At 50.8% G+C, this 22,851-nt stretch overlaps 1 protein-coding gene across 3 annotated transcripts in view; it reads left to right on the forward strand.

Annotated features, from left to right (window-relative positions):
• Positions 1–22,851, forward strand: part of Otof (otoferlin) — an 86,572-nt gene that overhangs the window by 38,791 nt on the left and 24,930 nt on the right. For 2 of the 3 annotated variants that reach the window (XM_047522546.1, XM_047522548.1), the window contains exons 6-10: positions 10,894–10,967; positions 12,258–12,384; positions 12,775–12,829; positions 18,877–19,008; positions 22,761–22,823. In XM_047522546.1, the coding sequence (XP_047378502.1) occupies positions 10,894–10,967; positions 12,258–12,384; positions 12,775–12,829; positions 18,877–19,008; positions 22,761–22,823 (451 nt within the window). Of the gene's footprint in view, positions 1–4,997; positions 5,043–10,893; positions 10,968–12,257; positions 12,385–12,774; positions 12,830–18,876; positions 19,009–22,760; positions 22,824–22,851 lie in introns of all 3 variants that reach the window. The other variant, XM_047522547.1, reaches the window with a different exon arrangement.

Raw genomic sequence — 22,851 nt, forward strand, 5'->3', positions numbered from 1 at the left:
GAAAATGAGTCCGCCACTTCTGTCTTCAGAATTCACACCCTGCAAATGTCCTGCCACGTACAGAGGACAGGACGCTGTGTCATTCCACATGCTTCCCATGAGCCTGCTCACATCCACTATTCTTTCAAAAAAGGAAATGCAATTGCATTACTCCCCGAGTCCAGAGAGGCCAGATCTAGGCTAGGCTAGCAAAATGTCCACAGGTTCCTTGATCCCTGGGAACCATAAGTCTAACCTGCGAAATACCCATAAGTCTAAAGGATCTGGCTGTGTTTTGACAGCAGGGATCCTCTGGAACCCTGGAAGCATCTCCCTCCCATCTCCTTCCACTATTTCCTTCCCAAGTAAAGTTCACTCAGTACCCTGAGCTGAAAAAAACACAGGTCCCCAACTAGTGTAATGGAATTGATTCACTTTTATTAGGCTAATGCGTTTTCCTTCTTCACACTTGAACTATTTCACATTTTACCCCCTCCCTCCCACAACACACACAAGCTTAAGAAACCCTGGGACTGTCTACGTTGCGCCAGCCATGGTCCCCTCAGACTCTAGGACTAAGTAGCAGCTCTGCCTCTTACTAGCCATGTGGCCCCAGGAAAGTCACATAACTTTTTTGACCCTGTCCCCTCACCTGTAAAATAGGAAAAACAGCCATGAAAACCCCAGCCCTGCTGTCGGGAGAGCCAAGGGGACTGTGGAGGAATGAGTTGTAACCAAGGAGCCAACTGCTGCCCATGGAGCAACAGGTTCTTTGTCCTAGACCATACACAGGGTCAGGAATGGAGTTAGGAACGCTGAGGGGAGGAGCAGAGGCCCAGTGGGGCCTGAGAGCCTGCTGACACTTGGCTATCATGTGGCCCCCATCCACTGACTCCACTCAAAAAAGCTGAGCCGGGCTGGTTCAGGGACGATGGGTGGCCTCTAAAAAGGGTTTTTTGAGGACACGATTGGAAGCATGGGAGGGCCATCAGTTGTAAGGGAGGAGTGCTGGCCTGAATCATGAGAGCCATATTCCATTAAGTCCCTTCCTGACTCTCTTGTCACTCACCAGCCACGTGACTCTGGGTGTGGCACCAATCCCTCCAGGCCAGTAGTAAGAATGAGTTCGGCAAGTTGGCACGCTGGTGCTCTCAACTCTGACCACCCAAGGAACCCAGGGTGCTCTGGATCCTGTAGGTAACATCCAAGGGAAACAACTCTCCTGGGAGCTCCTGGTGTTGGAGGGCTGCCCTCTGTCGGGTGGCTATTGCCAGTTGGGTCCTACAGAAGGGAGCCTAGAAAAAGCGAGCTGGGTAGCTGAGTTCCGAGACCTCCAGAGTGTCCCGGGCACCATGCGCTCCTCCCACCCTTCCCCTCAGCACAGCCTACCGTGCCCACCCCACTCCGCCTCCACATGGCGACTCCCAGGAAGCAGCAGGCAGCAGCCACAGGATTTGGGGTTTCATCCCCGCCACTGGGAATTGAGCGAGGGTGGCAGCTCCAGCCAGAGCTCCTGGTCTTCCAGGTGCCACCGCCCTGGCGGGAGGGGCAGGTGAGCACACACTGTTTCCTGGACTGCCACTGGCGCTGCCAGTCCAGGCCTGAGAGCACCTTGGGGCTGGCGATTGTCACCACACCTGTCCTCCAGGCCTTGCAGCCCAGCCACTGCCCCTGGACCTCTGCTCCCACAGTTCCACCTCTCCTAGGCCCCGCTCCGTCACATGCCCTCTGATCCACTCTGCCCACTTCTCTAGTCCCTGCCTCCAACCAGCGATCTCTGGCTCTGTCTGCTCTCTCTAAAACTCTCCCAGGGGGCAGAATCGTGCCAGGGGACAGTGCAGGGCAATGACAGCCGGGGGCACAAATCCCAGCTCTGCTGTTGGAGCCCACATTCCCATCCGTAAGATGGGCTCACCAATGCCCCCGGGAGTTTTGGGATGAGAAGAGGTCATCCATGCGAGTGGCCGCCATGGCACCTGGCAGGGGATAGATGCTCAGTCAGCCCTTATTTTGTTCCTCTTCAAACTCCACATTACCCCGATCCCAACTGAACTGACCCTTCTCAGTTCTGTCAAGCAATAGCAAGGGCTTTTTGAGTGCTGCCCACACAGGAAATTTGGCCCCCCCAGGCAGGGGCAGGGGTCTCATTTACCCCAATTCTGCCACTCTTAATGGTGCAGAGAAGGAGCAAAGTACTGTCCTCACTAACCCTCTGTTTTCAGGAGGACAAAATCAAGGTTCCAGGCCCTGCCTGTTGGCACACATCTACACCAGTCTCTGGAGAGACAGGAGATTTTGGCCCCAAAGACACACAAATGCCTGTGTGTTTACACACATTCACATGCATACACATTAGGTGACACCACGGAGTGGCACACAGCACTGGATGCTGGACTCTGTTGTGACTCTCTCTAAGATCAAAGAAAAGAGTCCCAGCTTTAATCTTGCAGCTGAACTAGAGAGCCTGGGCCTTTGCTCCAAATTCTGAAATGTTTGCCCCTTCTCATTTTCTGCCTGGTCCAGCCTTCCAACACTCCATGACCTGGGGCCTCCTTCTGCTGCCCAGCCCCCTCTCTGGTATTCCTGGGTACGTAGGGGTCCCTGCTAGGCTGCTCTCTGCTATCTCATTTGGGAGCAGGAGTGACAGGGGGTGTTCTTCTTGTCCACCTTATGGATATTCTTCTTGTAGAAGCAGGACCTACCCACTATGTCTGGGACAGAGGGCAGCTGGGCATGCATGCATGGTTAGGGTCTCTGAGAGAGGACACAGCTGTGTGTCAGGGTTGTGCATGGTGGGTGTATATGGGTGCAGTACACCCTGCCTCGCCCTCAGTGTTGCTCTATCAGTTCCCTCCACTCCCAGAGAGCTAGAGAAGTCTTCCCTGCCTCCCTTCACCAGGCTGGCTCCAGAGCTCCAGCCTCTCAGAGGAGCCAGAATCAGCCAGTCATGCCAGGATTTAAGGGCTCAGGAGATTCCTGTCCAACCCAAGTGCTCCACCTGTGGTTTGGGCCCCCACTCCTAGCCCAAGACCTAGTGAGACCTAGTGCTGTGAAACACCTGGACCCCAGCACAAGCACCAGAATTCCCACAGGACTGCCATATTGATCCTGCTGTTCTGTGGCTGCTTTTAACAGTGAAAAGAGGGAAGGGGTTGGGGGCTTCAGGAAGAGGTAAGCTGAGCTAAGACTGAATGCCAGACTCACACAGAGAATGCTGGCTGAGGAACAGAACTTACCTAGCCAGGAAGGGACACCAAAACCATCAGGTGGGCTCTAGGAGGAAGTCCAAGTTCACCCAGGGCTTCCAGGCACAAATGGAACATGAAGTCAGGGTTTGCCAGGTGACTGACTGAGGGCAGCCAGAGCCTCCACAAGCTCAACAGACAAGAGAATGTCCACTTCACGGGACAGACAGATCAACAAAGGCAGGGCCTGTTAACTAATGTTGGTAGCAGCAGTAACAGTGGTTGTGGTAAAATCACAAAAGTATTTTTTCTTCAGAGAGAGACAGCCCTTTCCCTTCTCCATTTCCTCACTCAGGAACAATGGGCCTATGTGTCCCCTTTGCTGGGCCTGAGACCTGCAGTATGTGAGGACACAGGACACAAGTCCCCCACTGAGTGGACCTCACATCTCCGTGATTTTAGAGCAAAGACCAAAGGGAAAGAGAAAAATCATCAACATGTGTTGGTCAGCACACGGAGTCCCCCTTCCTGCCCCACTCTCGCCCACTCCCCGGTGTTGCCCCTCTCCTCCTGATTCCTCTATTGTAAGGGATTGTCGGATTTTCCAGGGTCACAGAGTTCTTTAAAATACAAAACTGAGACAGGCACAGTGTCATACTCCTGTAAACCCAGCTACTAGGGAGCCTGAGGCAGGACAATCCCAAGTTCGATGCCAGCCTGAGCAACTTATTTTGAGGCCCTGTCTCTAAATAAAATAAGGATTGAGAGTGAGTTCAGTGGTAGAGCGCACCAGGGTTTAATCACCAGCACAGGGTGGAAATGCACCTCTTCCTCAGAACCTCGAGTAAAGCAGCTCTCTTTGGATTAATGTGAAGGTGGAGACCAGCAAATTTCCCACTAAGCCTCAGTTTCCTAATGGTTCACTGGAGCCTCTGATTCTTTGAGCAAGACCCTGCAGCTTCAAGGGGGCACTCATGGGCCCAGACCCCAGACCAGCCAGGCTGGGCCAGAGCAGGGCCTCTGAGACGGTGTCCCCACTCTGTAGTGAGCTGTTCACTACTCATAGGTCTCAGCTAACTGTGGCCAGAGACCTGGCTAATGTTGACCTCTTTCAATTACAAACTGATCTGCTTGTGTGGTTAGCCAGCTAGTGCAGGACATTGACCTGATGTCTGGAGGTCTTCTGAGACAGCTGTCAGGGTGTGTGGTCATGTCTACCAGGACAAGGTCTGTGTCAGGACAATATGTGAGAAGGGGGGAAATCTGCTAATGGTTATTTGCTTTCTTTTCTTCATCCTCACTGAGGAGGCATTAAGAGAATATTCCAAAAGTGTTGCTGGAAGCCTCCCTAAAGCATCCCTAAAAGAACACCATTCTTCCCCTGCTCTGAGCCCTGGAGTGATAGCCTACTAACTGCCCCCATCTCACCTTTCTTCTCAAAGACCAGATGTCCTCCTAACAGCAACAGCACTCTAGTCCCCTGAACCCTCTCAAAGAAGGCTCAGCCCACTATTTCCCTGAAGGAGCCCAGAGCCTGGGAGCTCAGGATGAAGGAAGGAGGTGGGGGAAGGCAGGCCCTGGGGACCTGCAACCCACTTTCTGTAGCCTGGGGTGGAAGGGATCGGCTGGTACCCTCGGCCCTTCCCCTCTCTCCAAGACAGAGCTGGGGGCCATGCCATTCCTGCCCAGCAGACTTTGGCTTGCTGTAGAGAGGCTGTGGGTGAGGGGTTTGTGGGACAAGTCAGCAGGGCCAGGGGCTGAGACTGCAAGTGTCTCTGGTCCACATCCTCTCACTTGCATCCCCTTGTCTCCTTATTTCTTCCCCCTACTCAGCAAAGGCAGAGAGAAGACCAAGGGAGGCAGAGATGGCGAGCACAAGTAGGTGTCCCAGGCCAGGGCACAGCTGGTGGGGGCCGCCTCCTAACCACAGGGCTCCAGGGGCGGGATGGGCCCGTCCGAGGGCGTTTAGGAGTGGGCTGTCCTGGTGGAGCCAGCGTGGGAGCATGCAGGGCAAGGGAGGTCCATCCGTGGACCACAGGGAGTGAGGGAAAGGGATGGGGAGGGTCGGGTGGGCAGATGGCCAGGCTTTCCAGTTTCCACTCTTGGTTCTTGGGGGTGACCCCACCACCTTTCAAAAGTGTCCTGTTCTTTGCCCACATTTCAGTTCACTTGCCACTCCTGCAGGTCAGGACTTTAAGCTTCCCTGCGAAGGAGGGTATGGCTCAAGGCAAAGGATGGGGAGCACGAGAAGCCACTTGTCAACCCCCATGGCCAGTCTAATCCAGGCAAGACAGTTGGACATATGGCAGTGGAGGCCCAAGGAGGACAGACTCTGGGCACTGGGTGGCTGCAGGGTATGGCCAGAGCATGAGACTCAGAGAACTAAGGAGAAATGGCCACTCTCTGGTGACCTCACAGTCTCCATTCCCCAAAGGGGAAGAAGACATCAGGACTGTCTGGGACATGATAGGAGAAGGGCAGGGCGAGCCATCAGGGTCTGTCAAGGCAGGGAGCCTGAGGTTACCTTGGGCTCACAGGCTCCTTCAGAGGCACGCTGTCACTTGGAGACCTGCATCACAGGACATTTCACAAGGGCAGGGACAGTCAGGGCTGACGACACTGGAGGGGATCTATGGCCAACTCCCTTTTTTACCGATAACAAGTCTGAGTCTCAGAGAATAAGGACAGAGCTGTGACTAACATGGAGGGAGTCCCACCCCCATCCCATCCTTACCCTCAGAGCTCACAATGGACCCAGGAAGTTTAGAGCACTTGATTACTTAATTAATCTCCAGATACACTAATGAGAGCTGAAAAGCCAGGAACATGGTCATTATCTTCTAGAGAGGGAAACTGAACCCCAGAGATTTGCCCCAAATAATTCCAATAAGTTAAAAATCAGTTCAGGTGAGGATACTATGGAAACGCCACCATGGTGTGGCTAGAGGTCTGCACTGATGGGCATTATACCTGGGGTGTGGGCTTACATCAAGATCCCAGGGAACTCATGGCCTCTCCCACGCTTCACCATAAGTATACTGAGTTCCAGTCATGCCTGTTACCCACAAGCAACAGCCATGATGACACAGCATTGTGGCCACAGCAATGGAGGTAACCGGGGACCTGAGGGATGTAGGAGTTTGCTGGAAGTCTCAGGCAAAGTGTGTGGCAAGGCTTGCAGAGGAAATCAGGGAGCTGAACTCTGGGGCAAGTGGGAGATGATAGGGATGCTGAACTGGGGGTTCCTCTTGAGAAAGGCCTCAGGGGTTCTTAGATTTCAAAGGCTTATATATGAGACCTAAGTCACCGGTCTGCCCTAGGGCTCTGTGTGAGATTGCAATGCCCTTCTTGATGACCAGTTCCCCAGTCTGTCCTGGTAATAGGCCCATAATATGTGCTGGTTCCCTAGCCCAACCTCATCTAGCTCCTTGCCATCTCCCATTACCATATGAGATCAAGTAAACCAGCATGTAGTACTATTTTAATGTGGAGAGCAATAGGACTACTGGAAGAGTAGGGAAATGGGATTTCTAAGAGATTAAACAAAATCAAGGCTCTGGCCTGGGAAAAAAGACTGCAGGAACAGTTTGTAGTCTCTGAAAGTCGATGGTGCAGCAAAGTTGTTTGACTTTAATCTCCACTGAGGGGAGATCAATGGAAATAGATATGAGTTGCAGTAGGGGAAATTTAAGATTCACTCCACAAAAAAAGGTTTGCTCCCTGTGAGCTTGTGGGATGTCGGTATAGGTTGCTGTGGGAAGATGGGAAATATATTTCCACGATGCTGTTCGCTTCAGTTGCGCATAAGGGTAGACACATGAAAAGCACTGAGGACTCCCTGGAACTCCTGGGGTCGTGATAAGTTCTTGTGGATCTCTCAAGAACTGGTACAGCATGTGCAAACAGACCAGTTTGGAAACAGCAAGGTTCTGGGTGAAGGATCCTCCTGTCCTCATGCATAGGAAACTATTTGCAAAACTAACTGAAATTCAGCACACTTTCAGACACCTGTAAAGACAGTAATTATGAAATTTACTGTACTTGAGGCATGGAAAATCAAAGAAATAAAGCCATTAAGGGGTCCCCAAGTTTTTAATTGGCTGCTTACACAGTGCAAAGAAGCATCACAGACCTCGCTGCTCTCAGGTAGGAATCTGTTTGTCCCAGTTACCTAAGGCACAAGCTGATGAGCCCTGGCAGTTCCAGTTGAAGCCAATCATGGGGCATAAGCCCTGGGCAGTGAGAAATCATCAGATCCATAAATGAAGAGTTCACAGTGAGCACACTAATTTTAAAACACTTTCTCTGGAGAGAATTCACTAATTCTATATCATTCTGACTATGGTGAATCCAGTCATGGGAAACAAATATAAATCAGAGCATTCCAAGAGGCCATCTCCCCTCCGCTCCCATTTCTCAAGTTTAATGCACCCAAGAATAAGGAGCTACTTGACTGCAAATTTATATTTCACTGAGTTGATTATTGACTCCTTTGTTTCCCACGATGTCCTATCTTCAGTGATTGTAGAATCCAATTAGATGAAATGTATAATTTTAATTTAAATTTTTTTTTAAAGTTTCAGTAAATAGAAACAAAAAAAATTACTTCTTTTTTGGAAATCTGAGTCTTTTTTACAAGTGGCTACTCTTCAAAATTTCCTGATTAAGTAAACATTTATTTTAAAAATTCCCTTTATCTTTTGCCAAGAGAAGCCAGCACACTGCTCACTGGGAATTGGTGCTGCCATAAGGCAGGAAGGGCTTTTTCTATCATGACCTCCTGATGTGTCATCAATCAGAAAATTACAAAGAGCAGTGGCAATGACATCATACTCTACTGCCCACAGTGCAGGTGCACTGATGAGCGAGTCTAAAAGAAACCAACAGAGGCACAGAGCCTCTGGAAATTATAGTCATCATCACACTTTTCCACTTTTCTTAAAGGGACAAACATATCATTTTGAAACATTCCCAGAATACCACCAATGAACCTGTCCACCTCAGATGGTTAAATCATACACAACTGGGAAGAAGGAACTTCTCCTTTGAATTGCTTCAGGGTATGGTAGAGATTGTTGGATATGTACAATTTTTTTAAAAGTCTCAGTCTTTACTTCCAATGATGTTTGCTTTAAAGAACAAAGTGACTTTCTAATTCAAAGGCCACAACAGTGCCAGGGGTGCTCCAGTACCCAAGTGAGTGGGCATGTGGGATCAGTATCAGAAAGTCACCATGTCCCACTGCCTAGCCATTCCTCTGGACCTCAGGCAGAAGGGCCAGCTCCATCCCAGGATGCTGGGAAGCTGCTTTCTCTAGGCCGGGCCTCTTCTGACCCAATGCATCACTTGGATCTGCTATCTCAGAGCACATGCCCCTGGGAGTGGAGGGTTCTGTGACTGGAGCAGACTGTGACGATGATAATACTGTGCAGCTCTCACACGGAGTGAGGATTCTAAGAATGGCCCAATCTAGAAATGGCTAAGATGAGATCATACAGGGATAAACACTGAGCCACCAGGAGACTCCTGGGTAGTTCGAGAGAGAAGTAGATAAACAGTGAGACTGGGCAGAAAGGAATCCAAAACATGGAGACAGGAAGGGACAGGTGGGGAGACATGGAGTAAGAGTGAGGATCCACACCAGTCAAGTTTCCTACAGGAGGCCTGTTACAGAAGTCAGCATAGATCTGGCATCTTGCCCCAAAGGGGTTCGATACCCCAGGATGCTTGATGCACGGCCCCTTGGCCCGTGACCATGTCATTGTTTCTGATGGGTTCATTGTTATGTCACCAGCAAATTAACAATCCCAGCTTTCTCTTCCTGAATGTGTTGATGCTTGGGTTACTTTTGAATGAACCCCTTCTATGTGGGACTCTTCACAGATGACAACCCAATCTGCAAATTGTGCTGGCACAATTGCCATGGTAACAGGCCCTGGAATCTTTTTGCCAAAGTCCCCAATGGTCAGGATGGATTCACACTCAGAACAGCCCCACAGCATTGAGGCAATGAAGCCAGCACAGAGTGGAAATACTGCCAGCCTAGCAGTTGCGAGCTTCATGCTTCAATCCCAATTCTGCTACTTACATGGGACAGTGAAGTCCTTGTCATCTCTCTGAGCTTCAGCTTTTCCTTGAATGAATGAGAAGTGTATGTCTTTCGCAGGATTCCCAGGAATAAAACATCTGGGAGAGCCTTTGACCCACAGTAGTTGCTCAAGACAATTTATGTAATCATGTTTGGCCATTTTGTGCATTTTATAAGTATGCATGTGTAATTTACCCCCTTAATGTTGTAGTTAAGATAATTCCAAAGACATAGCTTCCTTTTGTAGAGCCCCTTTCTTCACATGGTTATGCCTCAGACAATAGGATACTGTCGAGGGGAGACACCACTGTCACCCCAGCCTTCTTCCATCCCTCTTTAGGAAATCCATGAACTTGCGAGTGAGCTGATGTCACGTGAAAAAGATGGTTTTGACTACCTCTCAGGGGCATATGGACACGCCTTTGCCTGTATCTGAATAGCAAAGAAAATCCTGGGTTTAAGATAGGGCGAGGTTTGGGGGATCAGACTGGTTTATCCAGGGTTGAGGTACTTGAGACTTTTAGAACATTTCTAAAAGAACAGAAAGGTTTTCTCCAACTTCACATTATACAGCATAAAGAGTGGGGATCTAGGGGCTTAGAAACTTCTGTCAAGCCTCCACCAGGAGATGCAGTCCCAAGGATGGTGGGCTCTGCTGTAAGCCAGTCAGGGATGGGCCTGCACCTCCCCCATGAGGCCTAAAGGATAGCAGCCACACCCAGGAGGAGGAGAAGGGGAAGTCCAGGGAGTCAGGTGTCCAGTTCATGTAATATGGATGGGGTAATGGAATACTGCCCTTACCCCCTGCCGATCCTACTGCTGGTTCCTCCTGGCTCCAAGGACCTCAGGATCGGCTGCAGGGATATCACTGAAGGGTAGTAAGGACTCATACCTCTTCCCTCAGCACCCCCAGACTACAAAACCCTTCACCTCTGGGGCACAAGGCACACCAAGCCAGAAAAAAGAGGTAGGAACCATGGAGTATGCCATAAGTTTCTGGGTGTGGGGAAAGGGGTTTCTGAATGAGAGGGGGTAGACAGAAGAGGCAAAGCTCATAAAAGAGAGATGGGAAAGGACAGTCTCCTCCTTTTTGCTGGGACCAAGGAGAATCCCAGGACACAAGAGAGGCTGGGGAACTGCACAGCAGGCACTGTACACCTGGGCCACCTGAGAACTGAACAGCGGTTTCAATGCCTCCCAGTGCCCCTGAGCCCTGCCCTTCTGTTCTGATACTGTCTCTGATCATCTGGCTTGCTTTCCAACCAGCTAGGATGGGATGCAGGGACAGGGCGGATGAGGTTGGGGACCTTGTAGAGCTCGGAAGCTCTGATCAGACAGGATTGAGGGGCCTGAAGAGGCGCTCTAGGTAACACCTTCTTCCAGCTCCAGGACACCTTCGCGGGACCCGCCCCGCCCCCGTCGGTACCAAGGACAGGCGGTGGGATTTCCCTCTGCCCCACTTCCCTATGGCTCCTAATTTGGGAAGGAAGACCTCCAATATATCTTGGGACCAGTAGCTGAGGGGCCGGGGTATCCGTCTCCCTTTCTCTATGTGTCCCGGCCGGGTGTGGCTCTTGGGTGCCGGTGTTTTCCTCTGTGCGTCCATCTCCCTCCACCTCATTCTGGCGGCCCCCCTCACAGAGCCGGGAGGAGCGTGTTCTCCGCCATGAAGCTCGGCAAGAACCGGCCCCACAAGGAGGACCCGCAAAGACAAGGTAGGACCCCTGGCCCTGACCGTGACTCGGTGGCTCGTCCAGGCCGCTCGCAGCCACTTCTTCGCACGTGAGCACCATCAAACCCCGCCCCCGGGCAAGTCCCAAGGCCTTCCTGGGATTGGTTCAACCGGAGCCACCTGGGCGGGGCCTAAACTCCCATTGGCTGGCCGGAGTCAGGCCCAGCCCCGAGAGCCCAGGTCCTCTAGGGATGGATGCGCCTGGGAACTGGGTGGTCCGGAAATGGGCAGACAGCCCTCTTACAGACGGACTCTTCCTGTCATCGTTGCTCCCTATCCTTTGTTTTCTATACCACCCAGGGGCTTTTAATTGAAGGGGGAATAAATAGCAGGAAACATTGTTTAGTCAATTCTTTCTTTCTGGGGGAAACCCAGAGTCCCAGGAGTGCTTGCTCAGTGAAAGAAGTCACCGTCCTCTACCCAGGCTGCAATCTGGCCTCACCCAACTGGCAGGCCCTGGGAGGCTGGAGTGGCCTGTGGCATTGGTGCCTCAGGGAGGATGCTGCCGGGAAAGGGGCGGACAAATGTCCAAGAGGAGGGAGGGAGGACAGGCGGAAGACAGGAGAAACGTGGTGAAGAGGGGAGCTGGGTGGGAGCCGTCTGCCCATCACAAGCCCACTATCAGTCTCCTGGCCACCATCCCCAGCATTTCCTCTGTGGCCCCATGGTCCCCCAAATCTCTCTCCTTACCTCTTGCTACATGCCAGTTACTGCTGTGCCCTCTCCTTGGACTGAAAGTGCTACTGCTGGCTGAGGCCCACACTCAGCACCACCTTTGGGTGACTTTTCAGGATTGTCATTTCCTCATCTCAGTGAATTAATATACACCAGTACAGGGCTAGGTCCTGAATTTCATCAACTATTTTGCATGGATAAGTTATTTCCTAAACCTCAGTTTTCCCATCTATGATATGAAAATAATACCTATCTGGACAGGTCTTCCCTAAAAGATTAGTGATACGTGTGTAAAGTGCCTGGTATGTGCCTAGCACTTAGTAGTCACCCAATTAAAGGTAGCAATTGTTATCCATGTAAGTATGGATTCCCTACCTTCTTCCCCAAAGGATATTCAATGCTTTAGTAAATAGTGTTAAATAAAAGAATTACATTCAACTGAAATTAAAAATGAGACCAAACATAATATCAATTAAAAGACCAAATTAGGTTGAAAACACTGCAAATATACACTGTCCCATTCGAAGCAGATGCTACCAAGTAAACCTTAAATTTGACCCTCAACTTTGCCACCCACTAACCAGCCCTTCTATCCCAGATGAACCAGCTGTGCTTGAGATGGAGGACCTTGACCACCTGACCGTTCGACTGGGGGATGGGCTGGATCCTGACTCGGTGTCGCTAGCCTCGGTCACTGCTCTCACCACCAATGTCTCCAACAAGCGGTGAGTGGGTGGAACCCACATCCCCAACTGCCTCCACCTGAAAGGAAGGATTAGTTTGCCAGGCTTGGGAGAGGAATCAGGCCCCATGGGCAGCTTCTTCCCGGCCCTGCCCCTTCTTTTCCTTAAGTGTCCATCTCACCCCTTCCCTGCAAGGCAGAATGTAGCAGCTGCATCCTATTCCCAGGTCATTGAACACCTCTGTCTTTGGTTAGTCCTCTCCTGCTGGGACCTCTCAGACAACTAATCCCCATCCTATTTGGCATTCCTCTTAGGGGTCTGCAGACCATGATTCTGTCCCTCCACCCTTCTGCAAGATCTATCCCTGCCCCTACCCGCCTCCCCACAAGCGCACCCCTTCCACCAGGCCTGATGGTACCTTCTCCTCCTCAGATCTAAGCCAGACATTAAGATGGAGCCAAGTGCCGGACGGCCCATGGATTACCAGGTAGGTGGCACCTGAGGCCTCTTGCCTATGCACTCTGCTGTGGTGGGGAGTTCCAGTCCGATGTGCCTTATAGACTCTGTCTTGTGAATCTGGGGGTCAGAGCAAACCACAAGTTGCATATAAATTGTCAAAGTTGACTTGTTCCTGGGAGGCATTCCTAAGAAGGATTGAAGTAGAGAGGTACAAACCCAGAGAGGAGCTGGAGAACTCTGCTTATGCTGGTCAAAACCCTTCCGGGCTTTTGTGTCCATCACCAGACATCATAAAGTAAGAGGGACCTGGGAAAACCATAAAGAGACCAAGGAGAAAAGTCTGCAGGCAAACGCACACACACAAACCAAGTATTCAAATGGTTAAAATGCGAGCCTTTGAAGAAAGATTTTTGGAACATTTAAAAAATTGTTGTTCTACATTATTCTAATGCTGGAAGTAATGTCGATCTTGTCATATCATAGTGGGAATGTGGATTCTTTTTTATTTTGTTTCTCTGCATTTTCTGATTTTAACACAACTTTTTTGTTTATATGTTTTCAAAACTGGAGACAAACAGGCTACAACAGGGAGAGGTTTGCAGCTGGGGGGTTACGAACGTGGCTCGGTGCAGGCAGGACAGCTGATGAGCAGGACTGGTGGATGCTGGGCCAGGCCACACTGGCATTCCTCAGCGTTGCAGGACCAGGCCTTCCATCTTGGCCGTTCTCCCGAAGTTGCCCAGAGCCTGAGAGACAGTTATGCTCACACTAGACTGGTGGACAAGCCAGAAGCACCTTGCCCTTGCATATAAAGTGGAGCAGAGGGGGCTGGGGAGATAGCTCAGTTGGTAGACTTCTTGCCTTGCAAGCATAAGACCCTGGGTTCGATCCCCAGCACTGCAAAAAAAAAAAAAAAAAAAACTTGTAAAGTGGAGCAGAAGAGAAGGAGGTATCTCTCAGGCAGGCACCAGGGTCCTGCCTTGCTCCAGACCCACCCCTGGGGCTTAGTGAGACCCAGCTGTAAATTCCTAGCCTTGGGTGGGGATGCTGAATGGTCAGCAGGAGCAGAACTTTCAGGAGACCCTGCTTGGCAGGCACTGCATTTCCTGTTTGTGGGTGTTCTGTCTGGGTACCAGTGCCAGGCCCCAGAATCAGAGTGAGCCTCCCCCAGGGGAGCTTCAGTTCTGATGCTCATGCACAACCCCCCTCTCCTCACCTCCCTCAGGAGATGATATGAGGGACGAGAGCCAACTTTCTGTGGAAAAGGCACATCTGAACATGTTCCCCAGGGATTTGCCTCCTGTCCCTTATTCTGTACTTTAGTTTATCTTCACTTCTCAGCAACCATCTTCCCAAGCGCTTGAAAAATGGCCCCAGGCAGTGTCCAACAGTCCACACTGGTGGTTTCAGGTAATGTTGCCCCTGGTCTCTCTGCCAAAACACAAAACAGAGAGTCCTGAGGATTCTGAAGGCTTTCCTGGAGAACAGGGCCCAAGGACTTGCTTCTGTGTGCTGAGAACAGAATTTAAAAAAAGAAAAAGAAAGAAACTCCAACTCAGACACCGTGCCACAGGCCTGTCTCATAAGGAAACACTGAAAATGGAGTTATTGCTAATGTTACTTATTTTTTGAAGATTTATTATGTGCCAGGCACAGTGCTAGGAACAATATGTGTGTCTCCACTTAAATTAATTCTTAACAACTACTCAAAATAGGCATTATTACATTTTATAGGTAAGAAACTGAGGCCGAAAAAGTTAAGGCACTTGCCCCAGGTCACACAATGAGTCAAGACTAGAGCCCAGGTTCAGATCCAGGAACATCTGACCACAGTATAAAGAATTAAACCTGGACAATTGTTCCCTTCTGGTCCCTGGTTCAGCTCTCCCAATGCTTACTGCTTGTTTTCAAACTATTTTCTACCAGAGACTTTTGTTAACTAGGTCAGATATTTTCCATCCAAAGACTTCCTAAACCTTCCAAATCTAACAAAACATTTGCTGCATTTAAAATGGCGACACAAGAGTGTCCGGTGAGTCCTTCACAGCTCATATGCAGTTGTCCATAGACTGTGTGTCTGTGTCTGTGTGTGTGTGTGTGGGTGTGTGTGAGAGAGAGAGAGAGCACATGAGAGAGTGCTATGAGGATGCATATATGAAATAATTTTTACTTTCAATAAATACAACATATAAAGCAATAAAACCCAAAGGGTCCTCACTCACTTTGAGAACTTGGCTTTGATGGATTAGAAAGAGCTCAGCAAGCACATGCAGCTAGTGAGAGGAGAGGGGGTCCTAGCAGAACTCAGAGGCAGGAGGGATCCTGAGGGCCCAGAACCATCCTGAAGGTTGGATACCACTAGAAGGAGGTCTGGAGTGAAGAGACTGTGGTGTGCCCAGTCCTCTTGGATACTTAGAAAGGATGTGGCATGGAAAGTCTTTCCTGACTTGATTGGCATCTCCCAGGCAACGAGCCACGGTAGCCTCCGTGTGAATGTGCAGTTTCCCCACCAGAGTGAGCATTTGGCAGAGATGCTCTTGGCGGGTCATGAAGTCTTGAGTCTCTTCTTTACCCTCTTTTCCTGGCACCAAGATGTAACACATTGTCACCTCCAAACCTCTCTGGTTTTCACCCCCATTTTATCTCCCCAGCCACTGCCCCGGCCTCAACTGTATTATCGTTCCCACTTCTTCCTGGCCTCCCTGCCTCCTCCCCTCCATCTTCCATGTCACCACTGGTGAGACCTTTTCCAGAGGCAGATCTGGTCTTGTCACATCTCTGCCTCATGGTGATGAGGAGAGGTAAAGGCTGCTGCAGAACCACAGTACTAGAGGGTCCCCCGACTCTCCTCTCATGTTAGCTCCCAGCTGATGATCTTGAGGTTCACTCAGAGTGCCCTGGAGCAGATCACAAAGCACAATTACTCTTCCCCCAAGGCGGGGGTATAGATTTTGCCACTCTGTATTTTTCGATGACTTGGAACCATTTGTCCCTTATCTCAGAAGGAGACTCTGGAAAGAAAATAACCAAAAGTCAGTTGGCCAGGTGGCCCCAGGTGTAACTCCCTTTGCCTCTCATTTTCCTCCCTGGAAAAATTGAGTTTGAAATGGCAATTTATATGCTTTCCTGGTGATGTTCTTACATTAGCATTGAGTGTTGTTATTGCTGGTTTTATTCGTATTGAGGATTGAATCCAGGAATTCTCTACCACTGAGCTATATCCTCAACCCTTTTAATTTTATTTCGAGACAGGGTCTCACTAAGTTGCTGAGGCTGGCCTCAGCCTCCTTCCTCAGCCTCCAAAGTTACTGGCATTACAGATGTGTCCAGCTTTGAGGTTTCTATTTTCTTAACATGATGATAATTGGGGAAAAGAACCACCCAGCCCCACCCACAGAAGACTGGAGAATGGCCAGTTTGTCTCTTTTTAATTTCAAGCACTGTTTTTCCCTTATACAGTCAAGGTGGGGGTGGGGGGCTCCCCGAACACCAAGCCCAGTGCGCCTTTCTCCTGTGATCCCAGGTTTCCCCCAACAACACCCCTCCATCCGCAAAGCCCACCCTCTGGATCCTCTCTTCCCCCATCCTTTAGTTCCTTTCAACCCTCCGCCATTTCTAGTATCAGAGTTACTGACCCTTTTGGTCATTGCTGGCTCCACTCCACAGAGGTGGAAGTTATGAATCCTGAAATGGGGCAGTATCATTGTGGCCAGGCCTCAAGATAGGGGACATCCAAAACAACCATCCTCTTGGCTAGCATAGCTATGCTACTTGACCAAACAACATCCATCCTTCCAGTCCTGAGTTACAGAAAGCCTTTTTTGAAGGGGGGATGGGTTACGATGGGAATTCTTAAGTCTTTGGCATAAAAAGGTTCATGGAAGTTAAAACTCTATAAAAACTACTGTGCAAAGAATATTCCAGAAGGACTTCTAGTGTTTGTTTACTCTCTTCATAGTAAACTTCTCAGAACTGTTAATTAGCCCTGTTTCCTTTTTAGTTCCCTGAAGAAATAGTGATTATTGACCCTCTTTGAAACTTGGATTCTAAGCTTTCACTTCAGTCTCTCTGGACTTCAAGCTCCAAAAAGGAATGTTTGCTTTCATGGTTCAAGTGTTGCTTTGATGAGTAAATATTCAGTTTCCCGTTTCTGTACTCTCCTAGCAACGTTCACACTGCAACTGAGTTTCTGATTTCTTAACACTGCTACTTGTGATGTGTGGATTTTTCTTGATCTTTGGAATATTTATAAGACCTTGATGCACACAGCGAATGATGATTTTAGTAAAGATTCTTGTTTTATATATATAAAAGGAAAATAGTGCTGGGGATACAGCTCAGTGATAGAGCAAGCGCTTGCCTAGCATGTGCAAGGTCCTGGGTTGGATCCCCAGTACTGAAAAAAAAAAAAAAAGGAAAATAATTCACTCCAGTAAAATCATATTTAGAAGTTGCATGGAAGCACAGCAACTAAATTACCACATCTTCGAGATGAAAAGCTCCAAGAGCAATCTTTCCAGTTCCATTATAGGTAAATGCTAATACTAGCTGAGATAAGGCATTTGGGCACATGGTTTTGTGAAACCATCCCAAGCCATCCCCAACCCTGCCAGCTTGAGACCGACCACTGCCTGAAAGCAGAGTCTAAGAAGCCACTTAGAACCGTGTCTGGCACTGCGCAGAGCTTTCCTCCGTCCAGACTGCCTTTGATCCACCTCATCTTGCCCACTTCACCCTCCCCCAACTTCATGGGTAGCTGGTGTCTCTGCTGGTAGCTGAGAAATTTGAAGCACGTTGAGCCCACGGTGGTCCTCCACAGTCACACCAGGCAGCAGGTCAGGTCTGGGACTCGATGCCATGTCCAGCAGCCCCAAGACGGTTTCACCATGACCACCCAAAGGGGAACTGAAACCTCCAAGTCCAAAGTGAAGGTTTGGGAAAAGTGGTTACATCAAAAGTTACACACACACTCCTCTAGGAGTGTGTGTGTTTGTGTGTCTTTTTAGTTATACATATCTCCATTTGTGTGTGTCCATATGAAGAGAGAGATTTGGGGGGGCTTAAAATCTACAAGCCAATAATCATTTACACCAAGTTCTACGAGGCTAAGGAGTTGACTTCACTCCCACCTGTGCCTGGACCCATCAGGTGCCTCTAAATATTTGTTGAATGAGTGGACAACTGGAAAAGGACTTCACTTCCCAGGACCAAAGTAAGATTCCAGGGAGCTAGAGACCATTTGAAGGACACAGAACACACGCAACATACAATGGCCAGGCTGAAAAAGTGGCTCAGTGAGCACCAAGGCCTCCCCACCAATTCAGAGAAGTTAAAGGAAAGGAGAATGGGCAGGAATGTGGAAAGGGGGCCAGATTCCTGCAGGCTTAAAAGAGAAACCCTGGAACAGGGAATTAAAAGTACATTAAAGAAGACTCTAAAAGCTTAATTCCTAGCTGGGCACAGTGGTGCATGCCTGTAGTCGCAGCTTCTCTGGAGGCTGAGGCAAGAAGATGGCAAATCTGAGGCCAGTCTGGACAACTTAGACCCTGCCTCAAAATGGAAAATAAAAAGGGCTGGGATGTAGCTCAGCAGTAGAGCACCCCTCAGTTCAATCCCCAGTACCACATGCAAAACACACATAAGGCTTAATCCTGAGTGTATGAAACCCCTGGGCAGAGCCATCCCATCCATCTGGGGAAGAGCTCAGAGCTCTGAAGTCACCTAGGAGCTTTAAAACACTGATGCCTGGGCCCATTGCTGACACCCGCTGGGTTGGCCAGGAGTATGTCCCGAGCACCGTACTCGGGGGATGCCCCCTGCCCCAGGTAATTCTAATGAACCTGGCTTAAAGGTCACCCCGCCCATGGCCTGCTAAAAACCAGGGTGCTGAGGCTGGAAAGAGCCCAGGATCACCCAGCCGATCAGACAGTGGTCAGCGTGGCGCCCAGGCTGTGCCTCTGAGTCAGTGTGGTTCCCTGTGCCCTGCAGCCCTCCTGCCTTGCTCCTGCCCTCCAGCAGGACCCGGCTCCAAGGCCCCTCAGCTGTCTACCTGGCTCCCCCTTCTCCTACCCGCAGGTCAGCATCACAGTGATCGAGGCTCGGCAGCTAGTGGGTTTGAACATGGATCCCGTGGTGTGCGTGGAGGTGGGCGACGACAAGAAGTACACATCCATGAAGGAGTCCACCAACTGCCCCTACTACAATGAGGTCAGTGGCCCCATGGCCTAGCTGGGGAAAGGGGCCTCCTGAAATGTGGCAGGAGGCTGGGCCCCAGCCCCACAAGGAGCCCACAAGGAGCCCACAAGGAGCCCACAAGCAGCAGCTGAATGTCAAGGAATGTAAAGGGCTACCAGCAGAGGTGACTCTGGCCCACCCTGTTTTAACCCCAGCACACTGACATGCAGTGTCAAACCCTCGGGACCCCTAGTCTAGATCCCGGTCTGGCCCTGATCTGACCAGGGCCACCTGTTGAAAAGTGGCCTGGGTTCTGTGCAACTCCCTGAAGCACCTGTGAACAAACCCTACAGCCCACGAGACCTGGTCCCAGCTATTTTCCAAGCCAGAGCCCTGGGTAGTGCTTCGGTGTGGTGGCACCAATGCCATTAATGAACATTTCCCATGTGCCCAGGACTCTTCTAAATGCATTAGGTACATCACCCATAAGAGGTTGTCACTGTTATCTACTACACACACAGGGACACTGAGAGTCTGTGGGAGGTTCTTACTGGTAGGGCTCTGGGTGCTTCCCCTTTATGCTCAGTCACCTTCTTGATCACCTAAGCCTCTGAGAGCTTCCCTTCTTACCACTGGCCTTGACTTTGTGTGCAAGAGGTAAAATACCTGGTGCCCACTGTTGCTCTTTCCAGCCCTTTGAGGCCACATGAAAGAAGAGGGACCTCAGAAACTTTCTAGTTCAATCCCCTGCCTTACGGAGGAGGAGGCTGAGGCCTGAATACCGGAAGGGACTTCCCACTGTCACAGGGTACAGAGACATTCACATCAGGAGCCAGACTGTCCAGCCTCCAGCCCAGGGCCCTGGCTATCACTAGGGTGCAGCATCTTGACCCCTGGGCTCCAGAAGGAATCCCATAGTGACCAGCTCTGGTGAGGGAGGCCCAGGCCTCCCTCGGATGCCTGAGAACACAGCAGATTGGCCCAGACACCTGGACCCCGAGCCTCCCTTTCCTAACGGGGGTACACAGTAGCTGCAGGAAATGAGATGTGCCAGGCCGGCTCAAGGGGACACCTGTCCTGCTCCTGAGGTGCAGGGAGGGCTGAGGGGACGCAGGAGCAGCTGTGGGAGCCTCAACTGCACCTGCAGGAAGATAAACCTGTGCCCTTCAGCACAAACCTGGCCGAGCTGTCATGTGTGGCCACACAGGGACCACATCTCCCAGCCAGCTTCCCTTGGGGCCCCAGGGCAGGACACCACTGCTCAGGACTCATCCGGCCTTGTGTGGAGTCAGGACATCTCTGACCTCATGTCAGGACACATTCATGACTGGAAAGCATCTGACCTAAATAAGGGCCTACTTTCCCATGACAGCTGTGGAGACAGGTCCCTGTGACCCAGTGTGGTTACTGATGGAGGTAAAGCCATGCTCAGTGTACCCGAGGGCTCACTGTACAGGCCTGTGCACCTCATGTTATATGCACATTGCTCCCTCCTTGCAAACTCCTACTCACCCTGCAGGGCCCAGCTCAGCTGTCTTGCCACTAAGCAGTCATCCCTGCCCTCTCTGGGTCAGAGGTCAGTTCCAGGCCCAAGGCCTTTATTTCCCTTTTCTTCTCTTCCTCTTCAGTGAGAGATACCCCTGGGTCACAGATATATACTGCTGCTGGCGAATTCCCTGAGCTGGCAGGAACTTTCCTTTGGTTCCACTAAAACAACAGAAGGAGGTACAAACAACCAACATGACTTAGTAAATTTCTACACAATTCCAGAAGGGAGCTGTGCTCAAGAAATACCAGGAATACGACCAGAGACAGTTCAGAGGGTGCAGGATTCTGGCCCTCACTGAGCTAGTGCGTTGCATGGGGCTGACCCAGCTCTGAGGCTCTGGGCCCGATGACCCATCCTGCCTGGCTCCGAGCCTGCCCTTGTGAAGGGTGGCTCATGACTTCTGCCCTCCAAGAACAACCTGCCATTCATGGCCCAGGCCAAGCCCCTATCCCCATGCACCTGGTCCTGCCCGGACATCCGGGAGCACCATCCTTTCTCCTGCCTAAAGTCAACCTCTCCCTTTGCCTTGGACCCTTCTCTTCCTACATCCCAAAGAATCAGGCATTGCACCTTCTACCAACACCAACAACTTCATCTTTCCTTTCTTCTGGCTCCTTCTCCTTCGCCTGTGTGGTGTTTGACTGCAGCGTGTTTGTCTAAACCCCACCGTGAAAATCCATGGCTGCTCCAGGACAGGAACTAGACACTCATCATCCGTGGGTCAAGGGCTTTCCCCGCTCCCATGGACCTCAACAGGGCCACCTTCTTCTTTCCTCCGTTCCCTGGAGGCATGTGAGTTGTCCCCACCTTCTCTTTCCCAGTCACACCTCAATCTGCCCCACAGCATTCCACAAGATCAACTAGGACCTTACTCCTGAGGACAAAGTCCCCTGCTGTCCTCTCTCCCTTGACTGCCCAGTCCCTCCATCCTCTTGTCTGCCCTCCTATTTTGCTTCCATGTTTCTCCAGTTCCTTCTCCCACCACAGGAGACTGCTTCTTGGAGCCCTGTCTGGGGCCTGCTTCCCCTCTGACACTCTCCCCAGGTGTTTCCTCCATTCAAAAGTTTCAGTCACCATCCTTGTGCTGATGGTTCCCAAATCTGGTTTTCCACCTGCATCCCCAGAGCTGCAGGCTCCCCACCCCCAGCCAGCGCCACCTGGACCTGTTACTGCCACACTGAGCAACTAAGGTTAATTGCTCGTGTACTACATGCACACCTGGGTTGAGAGCTCCATTTCAGGACTTTACGATCACACCTCGCAGTTGTCCCTGTGCCCCTGGAGAGGTTCAGTGTGCCACCTGAGACTGTTATCCCCATATCACAGGGGTAAACTAAGGCTCAGGAAGAACGTGATGAACCCCCAAATCACAGCTAGATGTGGCCAACTCTAAAGCTGGCACTTGTACCCACAGTGCTCAAGGTGAGGCTGCCTCAGTCAGGAACCGGTATGCGGGCGACTTTTATCTCTGAGTGCTTCAGAAGCATGTCCCTCTTTTCTTGCCCATGGGTTCACCAAGGCAGTGGGCCCTCTGCTCACTGCCCACACCCTTACCCCAGCCCCTGCACCCAGGCCAGGGGACAAGGGTGGGGGCCACAACTGTGAGTGGCAGCCCTCGGCACAAGAAGACAGTTCACGCCACAGCGTGCTAGGTTTACAGTGAAGTAAGTGCCTTCACACACCCTAGGTCCTCAGCACAAAGAGTCGCCTTATTTTCCCTTTTAACCTCCCTGAAGTTGGGACGCATCTTCCAGGCAGCATGGTGGTTTAATGGTGATATTTATGTGACCTTCAAACCACAGTGTATCACACAGTCAAGAGCATTTTCAATTCAGTGGCCGAAGTTATAATATCTCATCAGAGTTTCTTGAGGTAAAGGTCAATATCCCCATTTTACAGCTTGGGAAACTGAGGTTCAGAGTATGTGCTATTCAAGGCCACACAGCTAGAAAGGGACAGAACTGGGACTACGGCCCACAGGCACAGCACATCAGTGTCAACCAGTGGTTCCACTGACTGGCAGCAGGTGGCTCAGCCTAGGGGATGGGGCCTTGCCTCCCCACCCCCACCCGGGTCATTCAGAACTGGTGGGTTACACTATCGTTCATCCAAACCTTGGGGCTCAGGGAAAATGGCCGGGGTACAGACAGGCACTGCCAGGAGGGAGGGGCCTGGCACCATCCTGGGATATAGCTGCAGCCCCCCAGTGACCGCAGCCTGCTCCTTCCCCCTACAGTACTTCGTCTTCGACTTCCACGTCTCTCCTGACGTCATGTTCGACAAGATCATCAAGATCTCGGTGAGTGGGGAACAGTCCTGGCAAAAAA

This window comes from Sciurus carolinensis, chromosome 13 (assembly GCF_902686445.1).
Source record: "Sciurus carolinensis chromosome 13, mSciCar1.2, whole genome shotgun sequence".
In the NCBI taxonomy this organism is placed as follows: domain Eukaryota; kingdom Metazoa; phylum Chordata; class Mammalia; order Rodentia; family Sciuridae; genus Sciurus; species Sciurus carolinensis.